General features: G+C 47.3%; 2 protein-coding genes across 2 annotated transcripts in view; one reads left to right on the top strand and one right to left on the bottom strand.

The window, feature by feature from the left end:
- The window catches only part of LOC129107956 (polypeptide N-acetylgalactosaminyltransferase 18-like), a 204,446-nt gene that overhangs the window by 9,511 nt on the left and 180,700 nt on the right, over positions 1–14,235 (top strand). The window contains 9 exon segments of the mRNA XM_054619569.1: positions 2,892–3,004; positions 3,090–3,349; positions 3,704–3,779; positions 4,425–4,532; positions 7,556–7,775; positions 7,971–8,165; positions 9,274–9,414; positions 10,045–10,165; positions 10,276–10,331. Of these exon segments, the coding sequence (XP_054475544.1) occupies positions 2,892–3,004; positions 3,090–3,349; positions 3,704–3,779; positions 4,425–4,532; positions 7,556–7,775; positions 7,971–8,165; positions 9,274–9,414; positions 10,045–10,165; positions 10,276–10,331 (1,290 nt within the window).
- LOC129108709 (zinc finger MYM-type protein 1-like) lies at positions 4,189–7,276 on the bottom strand. The gene is made up of 2 exons (XM_054620609.1): positions 7,200–7,276; positions 4,189–6,565 (listed from the first exon to the last, which is right to left on the bottom strand). Exons 1-2 carry the CDS (start codon positions 7,261–7,263, stop codon positions 4,413–4,415), a joined length of 2,217 nt encoding a protein of 738 aa, XP_054476584.1. The 5' UTR covers positions 7,264–7,276; the 3' UTR covers positions 4,189–4,412.

Here is a 14,235-nt window from a genome sequence, read left to right as displayed (position 1 = left end):
CTCTGTCCGATGAGTGGATGCTCCCTCTCCACACCAAGCCAGAACTCACTCAGTGTTTGAGCTGTAAACCTCAGCCTCCGGGTAGAGTCAGACGTCATCTCGATAAACTGGTCCTCTTCAGTAGAGCTGAAATCAGCAGGTGCTGCTGCATTGAAGGGATCTCTCACCCAGTCATACTGAGCACTGTATTTTTGAAAGTATCCTCTCAGGGAAGAGATGTGCTCTTTGAGACAAGGAATCACTGTGGTGGCATCCAAATCACTGGTTTCAGCAAATTCACTCAGATTCTCAAAGGAATCAATATTCCCTTGATCAAGTCGCCTGTCCCACATCTCCAGCTTCCGAGTGAAACCGCTGATCTTGTCTGCTAGGTGAGGAAGGTGCTTGTCGCTGCCTTGAAGATGATTTAATTCATTCAGCTTTCCAAATATGTCACTGAGAAAGGCCAGTTTCATCAGAAATTCTTCATCAGCAAACTTGCCTGCAAATTAATAATTAATATTCAATTAATAAAGTGTGTATGGATAATATGTGTACAATTTCAATTGTATTGTACTGTCCTGTATATGTCATATGGATATGACGGATGTTTAACGTTGTAAAAAATTCATCCATACGTCCCTCCTACTCCAGAAACACCCGAATTTCCTCTCTGAGCTCAAAGACTCGCGACAACACTTTACCTCGTGAGAGCCACCGAGCTTCGCTGTGAAACAGCACAGCTGAATGTTCCGCTCCCATCTCCTCACAGAGTGCGGAAAACAGTCGTGCTTTCAGGGGTTTCGTTTTTATGAAATTGACCACGCTGATAGCATCGGTCAAAACTTTGTTTAGTTCACGGCTCATCTGTCTGGCTGCTAGCTCTTCTCTGTGTATGATACAGTGTGTCCATTGCGCATTTGAAGAGACACTCTTTATCAGCGCCTGCAAGCCCTTCTTTTTCCCTGCCATGGTCTGCGCACCATCTGTGCAGAAACCCACACAATTCTCCCATTTCAGCCCGTGTTCTGTCAGGTAACTGTCCAGAAGCCTAAAGAGCTCATCAGCTGTTGCTCTGCCTGCAACGTACTTGCAAAACAGCAAATCCTCACTCAGTGACTCCGATGTGACAAAGCGAACAAAAGCAATAAGCAAGCAGTCTTTATTGCTGTCAGTAGCCTCGTCCACTTGTAAGGCAAAACGTGTGTCTGTCAGTTGTTCAGTGAGTTGTTCCTTGAGATCATTTGAAATGTCACTTATCCGTCTTGCAACAGTGTCATTGGACAGAGGGATAGTCTTCAATTTTGCGGCGCTTGTCTCATCAAGCATCCTTGAAACCATATCGAGAGCTGCGGGAGTATGAGCTCCTTGGCGATGGTTTCTTGCATTGCGCAATTTTGTATGCGACCTTGTATGACGCCAGTTGTGCTTTGTTTGTTACTGATACCACTTTTACAAAGTGATTTGCCTGCTTGTGGTATTCACCAAGTTTCCTCTGAAAAAACTCCAGTGTCTTTTTAATTTGTTGGGTTTCATACTGTCCGCTGCCAGAGTTTTCAGACATAAAACACAGACTGGTCTCTCCTCATCTCCTACCGCATTCACTGTGAAACCCAGAGCAAGATAGGCGTCATCATATTTTCTTCTTGGCATCTTGCTGCTGGTCTCGGATGCATCGCCTGTGTTACAGGACCAAGAATGACAATAAGTTCACTCTGGTGCAACACATTTAATTTTCCTGCAAATATATAGAAATATGAAATTAGGTCAGAAGCGCTCTCTGCTCCGCTCATCACGTATTGACAGCTTTCTTCTTCTCTACTCGCGTGTACCTTTACACCATAACAAAATACTCATCATAAAAACATTTCCCTATCATTGCCAACTCGTATAGAATGCCATAAACACTTCTCTTTTCACAGGATTCCTCACAGAAATTACAATAAAGAAACATTGAACAGTGATTATTGACTGAACTCTTATTTTGTTAAAGATTTACCTTAAAACATTTTCATATGACCCAGTGGCTTTGGAGGGATAGCATGTGGTGTTAAGAACATAAGCTAATACGTTAGCATGCTAGCAGCGATTAGCATTCAATTAGCAGGACCTGTACTTAGTTCTCCAGCCTGACACTGGCTCATTCGTTAACTTATGTTGCTATAAACATTCCCTCAATTCAGCCATAGTTCACACAGTCATTAACCAACAAAGATATATATTATATATATATATATATATAATATATATATATTAGCATTAGTCAGCAGAATTATTTTCATGAGCGCTGCCATTTTAACAATAGAAGCGTGGGAAAAACTCATTCCCGACTACAATCTAATTCAATGGCATTTAACATTTACTAGGGCTTTACTGAAGTGAATACATATTTTATGTCAACATGTTTATGTTTAAAGTCAGTTTACCTGCAAATATATAAAAATATAAAATTAGGTCAGAAGCGCTCTCTGTTCCGCTCATCAGTATTGAGCTTTCTTCTTCTCTACTGGCGGGAGCGGCTGATGCTCAGTATAATACTGTAGCGTTTGCGGTCCGACACTGCGGGGCTAACTAGCGGAATGAGGAGGACACAGAGTGGCTGGTGTTTAACCGGAGAACCAGGCTTTATTGACCTTCCCGTACAACTAACTCACGGGGTTGGAGGAGTGCCCAAAAACAACATAGCGAAAAACGAAACCTGGCTGTTCCCGCCCCTTATCCCAACTGGCCTATCAGGCTGAACTAGGGCAACTCCTTCCCCCACAAACTCCCCATCAATCCCCCCCATAGTCCTGCTGGGTCGCTACACGGACCCCCCCTCTAATTCCTCGTCCCTGAGGAAGATTATAGTCTTGAAAGCGACCCGGAAGTCGCCGTTCCCTCTGCGACCTCCTTACTCCACCATCCAACAGAGGAGTTCCCGTCGTTGCAGCCGTGTTCCTCGGCACCACAGCTCCAAGCGGCGTCACTTCCTCCCCTTGAGGCATATTCTGTTGCCTCCTCGGTGGTGTCCTCCTGTGGCGAGGTGACCTGACCCGCGCCCTGGGAGTCGTCACAGGGAAGGCGGGCTGCTGAGTCCCCCGGTATGGTGCCATCCTATCCCTGTGCAGCACGACTGTGCGGCCTCTGGGAGCCAGTCTGACTCTATACACAACCTCGCCAACTCTCTCAGCCACATAGCAGGGCCCAACCCATTTGCTGTCCAGCTTGGGGCAACGGCCTCTTACCCTCTTAGGTCCATACACCCAGGCGAGGTCCCCAGCCTGGAAGTCCTGCCCCTTACCGTGCATGTCATAGCATCGCTTCTGACGAACCCCTGCCTGCTGGGCCTGGTGTCTGGCGAATCCGTGGGCCGTTTCCAGGCGGTCCTGTAACTGCCTGGCATACTCCGGGCCAGCCATGGCATCCGGTGCATCGGGCGGTCGTCCGTAGGCCAGCTCTGGCGGCGTTCTGAGCTCCCTGCCCAACATCAACAATGCAGGAGTACAGCCAGTGGACTCTTGGACTGCACTGCGGCACGCCATGAGGATGAGGGGTAGTTGCAGGTCCCAATCACTCTGATCCGGAGCGGTGGTGAGGGCTAATTGGGCGCCTAAGGTCCGCATGAAGCGCTCCACCAACCCGTCACTTTGAGGGTGAAGTGGGGTGGTTCTGGTCTTCCGGATGCCAAGTTGGCTACACATGGCGGTGAATACATGTGATTCAAAATTCCGCCCTTGATCAGAGTGGAGCTCCGAGGGTGTTCCAAAGCGGCTGAACATTCCTTGCACCAAGGCTTCGGCCACGGTTGTGGCTTCTTGGTCAGGTAGGGGGTATGCTTCCATCCACTTTGTGAAGTAGTCGATGGCGACCAGCACGTACCGGTTCCCTCTGCTGGTACGGGGAAGTGGGCCCAACACATCGACTGCCACCCTGTCCATCGGTGCCCCGACACGGTGCTGCTGTAGAGGTGCACGGGACTGACCTTGGGGCCCTTTACGGGCGGTACAGGAGTCGCAGCGGCGACAGTAGTCCTCAACATCTCTCCTGCTCTGGCCCCAATAGAATGCCTGCCGTCAGTGGCGGTTCTAGACAAATTTTACTAGGGGGGCCAAAGAGGGGCCGGTGTTCAACCAGAGGGGCACAAAAAAAGGCACAAAATGATATTTAAAGATTTATTTATTTTATTTTCAAATCAGTAAAATACAAAGAAAACTTCCCTGTATGGCCCAATAAAACAAACCAGCTCAACTGTACTGCATGGCTTTTTAACTTAACCACTCAATTTATGGAGCTCATGCCCTAAATCCTGAAGCTAAAGGAGGTAGGGCCGTAGAAAAATGAAAAATACAGTACAGGGTACAAATACAGTGTGTCAATTCAATGTGAACAAACCTCCAGGGTACAACAAAGGGTATAAAAATGTGACATTACCTATTAATGTAAACACTACACTACAACAACAGGATACGGCGGTTGTGCTGTCTGGCAAAACGGTCCACAAATGCATCCAGATCCAGAGCCTTGGCCCTTCTGGACTCTATGCTCAGGACACCAAGATCACTGAGTCTCATGTCAGTAGTGGTGGACCGCAGGAAGGTTTTGATCAGTTTCAGTGTGGAGAAACTGCGTTCGCAAGAGGCTGAGCTTACAGGAAGGGTTACGGCAATCTTGCACAGTCTAAAGAGTTCAAAGAAAACTTCCCTGTATGGCTCAATAAAACAAACCAGCTCAACTGTATTGCATGGCTTTGTAATTTCACCACTCTGTATTTTTCTGTCCAAAACTCTCTTAAATTGATGGAGCTCATGCCCTAAATCATCAATGTCTGCATTGTACAAACGGCCAAATGAAAAAACATTGGTCTCCTTTAAAAAGGCATCACTCTGGGGGTTGAGAGACTGTATGCTTGTCATGAGCTCACAGTTGGTATTGGAGAAACGTCTGTTCAACTCCTTGAGCATGCTGTCAATTACAGGATAGAAAAATGATGTGCAAAACATAGCTTTGTCACGTTCTACCTCCCTCTGACCAACAGTGCTTAGTGTGCAGTAGCCACTGAGCCTAGTGCTCAGCATTGTCTGACGTTTTGCCACTGATGGTGCAGAATCACAGTGCTCACAAATAGTCAATGCTTCATCCCACAACTTATCAAAGAAAGACTCCTGCCTGTGGTCTTTCAATGTCTGGACTAAAGCATTTACCAAGTCAACAGCTCTAGCCAGATCAACAGTTTGTGACTGTAACATGTCAGACAGTAGTTTTGTCTCCCCAAACAACTTACTAAGAGTGACAAGGTGCACAACAAATTGTAGGTCAATTTGAGGCAGAAGACCTCGGGCCTCAACAGTTCTTTCACCGTGGCGTTCTTGAGCAATCTGTTGCAGTAGTCGTTTAAGGGCAGGTAGAGTGTCCATTATGTTGCGTAGGGCTAGAAATCGGCATGCCCAACGTGTGTCGCTTAAACGTTGCAACTCTCTTGTTTTGCCATACATTTCTTTTTGGAGAGACAGCCATTTTGGGTGCACATATGAGCCAGAGGTAAAAATATAAAGGCTCTGTAACAAAGAAAAAAACTCCTCTGTTTCTGGGACATTTTTGACTACATCAACTAACACTAAATTGAGACAGTGTGCACTACAATGAATGTAGAAGGCAAATTTAGCCTGTTCTTTGATCCTTGCCTGAACCCCTGAATGTTTACCGCTCATAACGGCAGCGCCATCGTATGCTTGGCCTACAAGGTTATTTTTGTAGTTCAGGCCGTAACTTTCCAGTAAGTTCACTATTTTTCCAGTTAGGCTTGCTGCATCTAACCTCTCTGCAGATTCAAAATGGAGAAAACTCTCCTTAATGGCCCCATTGTAATAGTACCTGAGTGTGAAAGAAATCTGTTCACTTTTTGAAACATCCTTTGTTTCATCTGCCATGATGCTGAAAACCTCACTGTTCTTCACTTCTTCTATGATTTCAGAACGAACCATTTCTGCCAAACAACCCAAAACCTCATTCTGGATGATCTTGCTTGTGTACTTTGCATTGTTAATAGAAGTTAATCTTCTCTTAACAAGTGGGTCGTGGTTAGCAACTGTGCTAAGAATTTCCCTAAAGTTTCCTTTGTTATTGGACTCTTCAGATTCATCATGCCCTCTTTGTGCTATGTTTTGTGTAGCTGTAAGTAACAGCACTTCCCCAATTGTTTTAATGTATGCCCGATTTTCTTGTACTTGTTTAGTGTGTTCTTTGTTAAGGATATCTGCTAGTGTTGCATCATTTTTAACAGCACTTTGATAATCCCGCCATGCTATCATCGCACACTTGTGTCGCTCAGACTTTGCATGAACTGAAAACCCTGCCTTTCTCATAGTTGCATTTTTCCAGTTTCTAAACCCAGGGGTTGAAACAAAAACAGTGTCAGGGGCCTTTGGTGTGCTAAAATGTCTACATGCATAGCAATATGTAGAGTCCATTATGACAGAATACTCAAGCCATGGATGAAGAGTATACCAGTTTTGCCTGAAGCACCGTCTTCTGTCCCCCATCAAAGTGGTTGGGAATATATTCAAGTTCGGCTGTACTGGTGCATCATTCTTGGACTTGCTGATATCTGTAGAAAGATGTACAGTAAACATAGAGCACAACTACAACATTTATTTACTTACGCATGTATATCTGCATGTAGTTCAAGTTTGTGCCATATTGGCACAAATTGAATTTACAGCAGAAAGCATAATTTTAAGGATACACAGTAGACCTACAATGAAATTGTAATTGCACTACTTTGCAAACAGAAATAACCTTCTTCATCACAAACCTGCAGTACTTGATCCACATGGATTTACTTGCTGTACCTCTGGCTGTTTCTCTCTCTGTCTCTGTATGTTTTCTTCCTCCTCACCCTCTTCTTCATCCTTCTCACTCTCTGAAATTTCCCTCTCTGTGTCAGAGCCCTCACGTTCATCACATGCCCTCTCTCCAACCTCCTCCGACTCTCCCTCTTCCTGCTCCTCAGCTCTCTCAATACCTTGACTTGTTTCTCTCACTGCTGTTTCTTTCACTTTTTTGTTTACTGGGGCAAAAAAGGATGCTATATTCTTTCCTCGTTTCATGATAGCTGCTATTAGAAGAAAAAATCGTAGGGGCATGCATTACACTTCGTTGCATAACCATCTCTCCCTACTTAACACGGGAAGATCAACAAGAACAACAAGTCACATAAAAGATTAAATCGTTTTGCTTACCTTCGACTTTTGCAACAGGAGAAATCGTAGCTCCTTTCTCCAGGAGTATTTGCTGAGCTCGCATTCACCGAGCAGCAGCAACACAGTGTTTGGGTGCGCCGTTTGGGTGCGCCGCTCTAATTTACCCGTGTAGAACGTTGCGTCGCATTAGTTCCGCTTTTGGCACTCGCGTGTAAAATCATAATCAATTCATAATTGTTTTATTTGGTCAGCACGGTGGGGCCACAGGGGGGGCCAGGGACATGTCCACAGGGGCACGGGCCCCCGTGTAGAACCGCCATTGCCTGCCGTAGCCGTCTCAATGTCTTTGTCACCCCAAAGTGACCTACTCCGGGGGATCCGTGATGTGCCTCCAGCACTTTGTCCCGGAGGTCCTTTGGCACGACCACCTGCCAGCGTGGCTCCCCAGTGGCTGGCTCACGCCAGCACCTCTTCAGAACTCCTTCCTGCAGCTCTACCCCAGGCCATTGGGACCACAGGCCTCTGACTGTGGCCGACTGGGCCACGACATCTTCCCAGGGCGGCCGGTTGTCTGTTTCCAGCCACCCCATGACTGTTTTAAGGTCAGGATCCACGGTTTGCAGTCCAGCCCAACCCCTAACATCCTCGGGTAATAGGGCTCGACAGATCACCTCCCCCGTCTGTAGGTTAGCTGCCTCCCGTTCTTCTTCCCGGTCACAGTGGTGACAGTCTGGGGCACACGGTCGGCGTGAGAGGCTGTCTGCATTTGTGTGACTCTCACCGGCTCTGTGTTGTATGGTGAACTGAAAGGCCTGGAGTTGTTCGATCCATCTGGCGACTTGTCCTTCAGGCTCTTTAAAGGACATGAGCCACTTCAAAGCAGCATGATCAGTGCGAATGGTGAATGGAAGACCGCAGAGGATGTGCTTGAAATGGTTCACTGCATCAATCACTGCCAACAGTTCCTTGCGCGTGACACAATAGTTCCTCTCCGACTTATCCAAGGTACGGCTGTGGTAAGCAACAACCCGCTCTCCGTCAGGGGTCAGCTGCGAGAGTACAGCGCCAAGGCCGGTGTTACTAGCGTCTGTATCAAGGATAAATGGCAACTCTGTGTTTGGTGCAACCAGCACTGGATCCTTACATAAGGCCTGCTTCAGCTCGTGAAAGGCTGCATTCTGTTGTGGCCCCCATTCGTACGGTGTGTCTTTGCGCATTAAGACGAACATGGGGGCAGCTACAGTAGAGAACCCAGCCACAAAGCGCCTGTAATAGGATGCGAGTCCTAAGAACGATCTCAGCTGGTGGATGTCAGTAGGGGTAGGCCAATCCCTGACGGCTGCTACCTTATCAGGCTCCGTCATGATGCCAGCCCCACTGATCCTGTGGCCCAAGAAGGAGACCTCTTGCCGTAGGAATCTGCACTTCCCCGGATGAAGCTTCAGTCCTGCACGCTTAATCCGCTCCAGTGCCTCCATCAGGCTCCCCAATGCCGAGTCAAAACATGGTCCATGGACAAGGACATCATCCAGGTAGACAAGGCAGCGTTCAGGGGGCATATCCACCAGGACCTTTTCCATCAGCCTTTCAAATGTGGCTGGGGCGTTGCATAGCCCAAATGGCATGGTGGTGAACTGCCACAAGCCACGTCCCGTGGTGAAGGCGGTCTTGGCTTTGTCCTCTGGGGCCATGGCCACCTGCCAATACCCACTCTGGAGGTCCAATGAGGAGAACCATGCTGAACCAGCCACGTGATCGAGGGACTCGTCTATCCGCGGCAGTGGGTAGGAGTCCTTCACAGTTCTGTCATTCAGTGGTCGGTAGTCGACGCAAAACCTTGAGCCTCCGTCCTTCTTAGGAACCATTACGACTGGTGACACCCACGGACTCTCTGATGGCTCAATAATGCCAGCGTCCCTCATCTCTTGTATCATCTGCTCAGCAGCACCTTGGCGGGCTTTGGGCAATCGTCTAGGCCGCTGGCGGATTGGCTGGGCATCCCCTGTTTTAATAAAGTGTTGGACCAAATGTGTTTGGCCAACGTCGTTGGGGCCAGTGGCAAAACTGTGTCGATAGTCATACAGGAGATTCCATAACCTATCCTGTTGCTCAGAGTTTAGGCCTTCCCGACTGTTCTCCCAGATGCCTCTGACAGTTTTACCGGCTGATGACTCTTCCCCAGAGATGGGGACCACACTTGCAATCCGTATGACAGCATGGGGGTGTGACTGGGCACATGCGTCTGGTTCTGGGGGTATGAGGTTGTCAGACAGTGGAAGAGGGCTTTCTGCAAAAGGGGCCTCCCATTGTGGAGGACATGGTGGGTCCCCCTCTGCATCCCCGTTCTCACCAACCTTGTTGGCCATTTCGGGAGTGTGGAGATCATTCAGGAAGGGAATGGACGTCCCGTCTTTGAACGTTACGGTACGTGCTCCGAAGTCTAGTGAAATTCCTGCCGCACACAGAAAGTCCATTCCCAGCAAACAGTCCTCTTTTATTTCAGCGACCCAGACTGGTTGGCAGGCTGAGTAGGTCTCTATTTCGATCAGAGCCTCCCACCTCCCCAGCATGGGAGCCTTTCCCCCGGTAACTGTGGTGAGTTGAACATCGGTTGCTTGCGTTTGGGTTCCGGCAGGCACGAGGTCTGGGTGTAGGAGCGACGCAGTTGATCCTGTATCCAGTAGGGCTTTGGTCCATTGGCCATTAACCAACACAGGCACTCTACAGCAGTCGGCGGTGAGTGCGTTATGGGGAAGAAGAGCATGGTTGACAGGGTGGTGAGGCACTTTTGCAACAGGTCGTGTGTCATTGTCTTTGGGGAGCGAAGGGTGGCTCGGGTCGCTCCCCTTTACACCGAGCCCTGAGCGTTTCCCGGCTCCTGCAGGGCAGAATCAGGCACTGTACAAAGGCGCCATGGGTGACCTCTTTGGTGGCATTTCCAGCAGACTTGGTTCTGTCGGTCGTCCGGCGACATCGCTTTGCGTTCGTAGCCCGTTGGGTACGAGGTAGGTCCAGGAGGCTGAATGGCTTGGGTCTTAGGCCGTACAGAGACCTGTCTGGGTTGGTAGTCCAAGCCTTCTGTGAGTATGTCTTCCACTGCCAATGCTTTCTCTAGTGCTGCCTCCAAGGTCTGTGGGTCAGCGAGTCGGACTTGCTGGCGCAATGGGAGGGGTAAGAGGCCGCGAATGAAGGCTTCCTTAGTTAACACCAAGCACGTTGTGTCATCAAAATCAGGAAATCCCCTTTGTGCGAGGTAACGCAGCTCAGTCGCAAACACTCCTAATTTTTCTCCGGGTTCCCGCACTCGTTCGTTGAACCTCTGCCTCATCACAACTGCAGGAGTGGTGCTCCCAAAACGGCTCTTTAAGGCCCTAAATATAGCTTGTGGATTTCCTAGGTCGGCTGTGGTCACATCCAACAGTACTCTTCTTGCCTCCCCTTCCAATGCTGAGACTAATTGAACAGCCTTTTCAGCCGGGGACCATTCATTGGCTGTCGCTAGCAGCTCAAACTGGGCGCAGTATGTTTCCCAAGATGTGAGGCCATCATAACGTCCCAATTTTATGCGGCTGCCCCTGGGGATGGGGTTTGGGCCTGGTTTTTGGAGAGTACCCAAGGCAGCAGTAAGTGCAGTAGTCAGAGCCGGAACCAGGTCAGCTAGTTGGTTAGCAACAGCCATGGAACTAACAGGGGCTACGATGGGGGGGGGCTACACCCGTCAAGCCTCCCCCTAGGGAAAGTAGCTGCCTCCGTACCTTTGCCGGACTGGGGGTTAGACTTGGAATATGGTACGTCGAGGGGAACCTTAGCATTTCTGTCAAGAGCAACTGTTGCATAAGCATTGTTAGCTTTATTAGCATCAGCATGGTTCCCTGCTTCATGTGGTTTAATAACACAGCCTTGTGATTCCCCCATCATGGACATTATGCTGCCTCTAGAGCTATTAAGAAAATGTCCAAAAGCACGCTCCATTGCCATGCTCATTCTTTGCATGAAGTCATCTTCTATTTGAGCTGTACTGTCTTTTTGTAACTCTGGGATAGACCTTGGTTGGCCACCCACTTTACCTTGACGATCTTTCGGGGCGGTGACGTCATCGTCGTCTGTTTGGTTGAAGTCCGGTCTGCACGCATGTTTGTTTACCTCTCTCTCAACGGCGCGTGGCCCGGCCGTCGCGGTAACATGGAATGGGCTTTTCTTCACAAAATCGGGGACTTCAGTCAGCAAAGTGGCGAGTGGTGAGTTAGACCTTTCTTCCCTTCTCCTTACAGCTTGGCTTGCATCAGTTGGTTTTATCATTGGTGTGTCCGGCGGAGTGTATAGGTTAAAGAGGTCGGACCCTCCGATTCCTCCTTCAGCCATCTCGGTCCAACGGTAGCAGCTAGCGGTGGTAGTAGCTAGCGGTGGTAGCAGCTAGCAGTGGTAGCCCGCGCGTGTGAGGGGAATGGAGGCTTGGCTATCCCACTTCTGACACCAGTGTAGCGTTTGCGGTCCGACACTGCGGGGCTAACTAGCGGAATGAGGAGGACACAGAGTGGCTGGTGTTTAACCGGAGAACCAGGCTTTATTGACCTTCCCGTACAACTAACTAACGGGGTTGGAGGAGTGCCCAAAAACAACATAGCGAAAAACGAAACCTGGCTGTTCCCGCCCCTTATCCCAACTGGCCTATCAGGCTGAACTAGGGCAACTCCTTCCCCCCACAAACTCCCCATCAATCCCCCCCATAGTCCTGCTGGGTCGCTACAATAGACTTAGTTTTATGTCCGTGTACTTTGTACTTTTGTAATATGTGAAGTTCTCAATAAAGTTCTTGAAATAAAAATAATAAAAAATAAATCAGCATTTCCCCCTGCGCCCCACCTGTAATACCACTGGGCCCCACAGAAAACACATCACAACAAAAACTACAAATTATCTGATTGTTTTTCACCCTCTTAGGTGTCAAAAGGAAAGTACGCAGTGTTCTCTGCAGCTCAGAATATTTTCCTCCCAGTAGAAAGGGAAGGAAAAAATTACCAGAAAATGCTAGAGACACCTATAATAAAAAATACTGTTAATTTCCCTGTTTTGCTTTGTTTTAATAATAATAATAATAATAATAATAATAATAATTAAGCCTTTATTAGTCCCACAATGGGGAAATTACAATTCTCTGCATTTGGCCCATCCCGGAGGAGCAGTGGGCTGCTAAGAAGCGCCCGGGGAGCAACTGGGGGTTAGGTGTCTCGCTCAAGGACACCTCGGCATGTGGACTGTAGAGGGGTTCGAACCACCAACCTTGTGGTTACGGGACGAGCGTAACCACAAGACAGTGTTATTGCCAAGCAGATTCCACTGAAATAGTACTAACATGAACATAGACTACTAAATGGATATCCAATCTGCTACTCTACATCCTAGCTGGCTTATCCGTCTTTAGGCTACTGAGATGTTTGTGTTTTTAGATGTAATGTGTTGTTCATATTTGGATCCAAAAGTTGCTCCTGTTTGAGCAGCACTGATGTTGCTTTATAGGTGAATTTCTAAGGTTTTCTTAAGAATTTAAGATGCAGCCAAGAGGAAAATTTGGAAAAAGACTCTGGCAAGCTTGGTGGAACAAACACAAACACCACTCAGCAACCAAGGCACCCCAAAGTTGTGTCAGAGGTACTCTCAGAACTTTACGAACACTAGATTAATGTTATTATAAACAAAGAGTAGACGCACACACAAACACACAAGAACACACAGCTGTACAAACACTATTCAGAGATGGACACACAGACATCCTCATAGAGAAATAAAAATGATCTCAGCTCACACACACTGCAATTACTCAATGAATATAACCATTCTCCATATACCATACAAACCTCTCAGATCCACAATAATTGTGGAGCGAACAGCTCTATTTAATTTTCAGCAGCATTTTGTATTGTTGCTGGTTTCCAGTAGGCTTGTTTTTTAAACACAGGAGAAGATATGTACCTTGAGACTCCCTTTACGCCTGGTATTAATGGAATCTGAGTCTGGATACTTTGTTTGGATCTGCAACTTGTATCAAGATATCTAGGAAATCTTGCATAGGATATTGCCTGAACAATCCAAAATAATGCAGGTGGAAATGCATGCACAACACATTGCATATGGAAAACAATCACTTCAGGAGAATGTCTGGCTTGTATTGTGATCAGATCTATAACCTGGTTTTCACACTGAAAAAGTAAATATCAGGGAAATGGGAAAACTAGCAGCCGTATGCAAAAAAAAAAAAGTAAGCAGAGTAACGAAGAAAAAAAAAAAAGACTACTTATAATAACAGCAGCAATTATTATAGTAGAATTATAATTATGAAATAGGCAATAGTAATAGTAATGTGACTAATAATAATAATCGAAGTAGCAGTGGGTGTCACAGCAGGAGGCACGACCACGGTCCAGGTACCACAACGATTCATGGAAACCTGCGAAGCGAGAAAGCAAAAAGGGCTTCAGGGTGGAAGCAAAGCTAATATGCGTAATGGTACAGATAATAGTAATAGTAATGTGACTAATAATAATAATGGTAGTAGCATTTGGTGTCAGCAGGGCCATAGCAGAAGGCACGACCACAGTCCAGGTACAGCCACGATTTATGGAAGCCTGCGAAGCGAGAAAGCATTACACTGCACAACTCTGCTCCCGGTAGACCACACATCCCAAAAAAACTACTTTATTAATGTGTGCAATATAAAAATATGTACAATACACTGTACAATACTAAAAATCTGTTTCTGTAATATTCTATTGTGGATTTTTACGTAGCATCAGCCAGCTCCAACTAGGGTCAGACAACTATCCGACACTGCTCCATAGACTCATGCAATGGTTTCACATCTTCTTCAAATTAAGGCTGGTTTAGTGGATTTGGAGCTAGTCCTGGTAAAATGTTGTGTAATAGGGACACTTGTTACCCAGTGAGATTCTAGGAAGATATACATTTCTAAAATGTTACATTTCTTCTTAAAAACCTGTGGTTCGGGCATCTGATCAGGATGCCCCTGGACGCCTCCCTTTAGAGGTTTTCCAGGCACGTCCAACTGGTAAGAGGCCCC

This window comes from Anoplopoma fimbria, chromosome 19 (genome assembly GCF_027596085.1).
Source record: "Anoplopoma fimbria isolate UVic2021 breed Golden Eagle Sablefish chromosome 19, Afim_UVic_2022, whole genome shotgun sequence".
Lineage (NCBI taxonomy): Eukaryota > Metazoa > Chordata > Actinopteri > Perciformes > Anoplopomatidae > Anoplopoma > Anoplopoma fimbria.
This window is presented reverse-complemented; position numbering and strand designations above follow the sequence as displayed.

Excerpts from the sequence above, each read along its gene's own strand:
- LOC129108709 (XM_054620609.1), bottom strand. The coding sequence starts at position 7,263 with ATGCGAGCTCAGCAAATACTCCTGGAGAAAGGAGCTACGATTTCTCCT. Across the intron at positions 6,566-7,199 it reads TCCTGTTGCAAAAGTCGAAG|ATATCAGCAAGTCCAAGAAT; the intron begins GTAAGCAAAACG and ends ATCTTTCTACAG.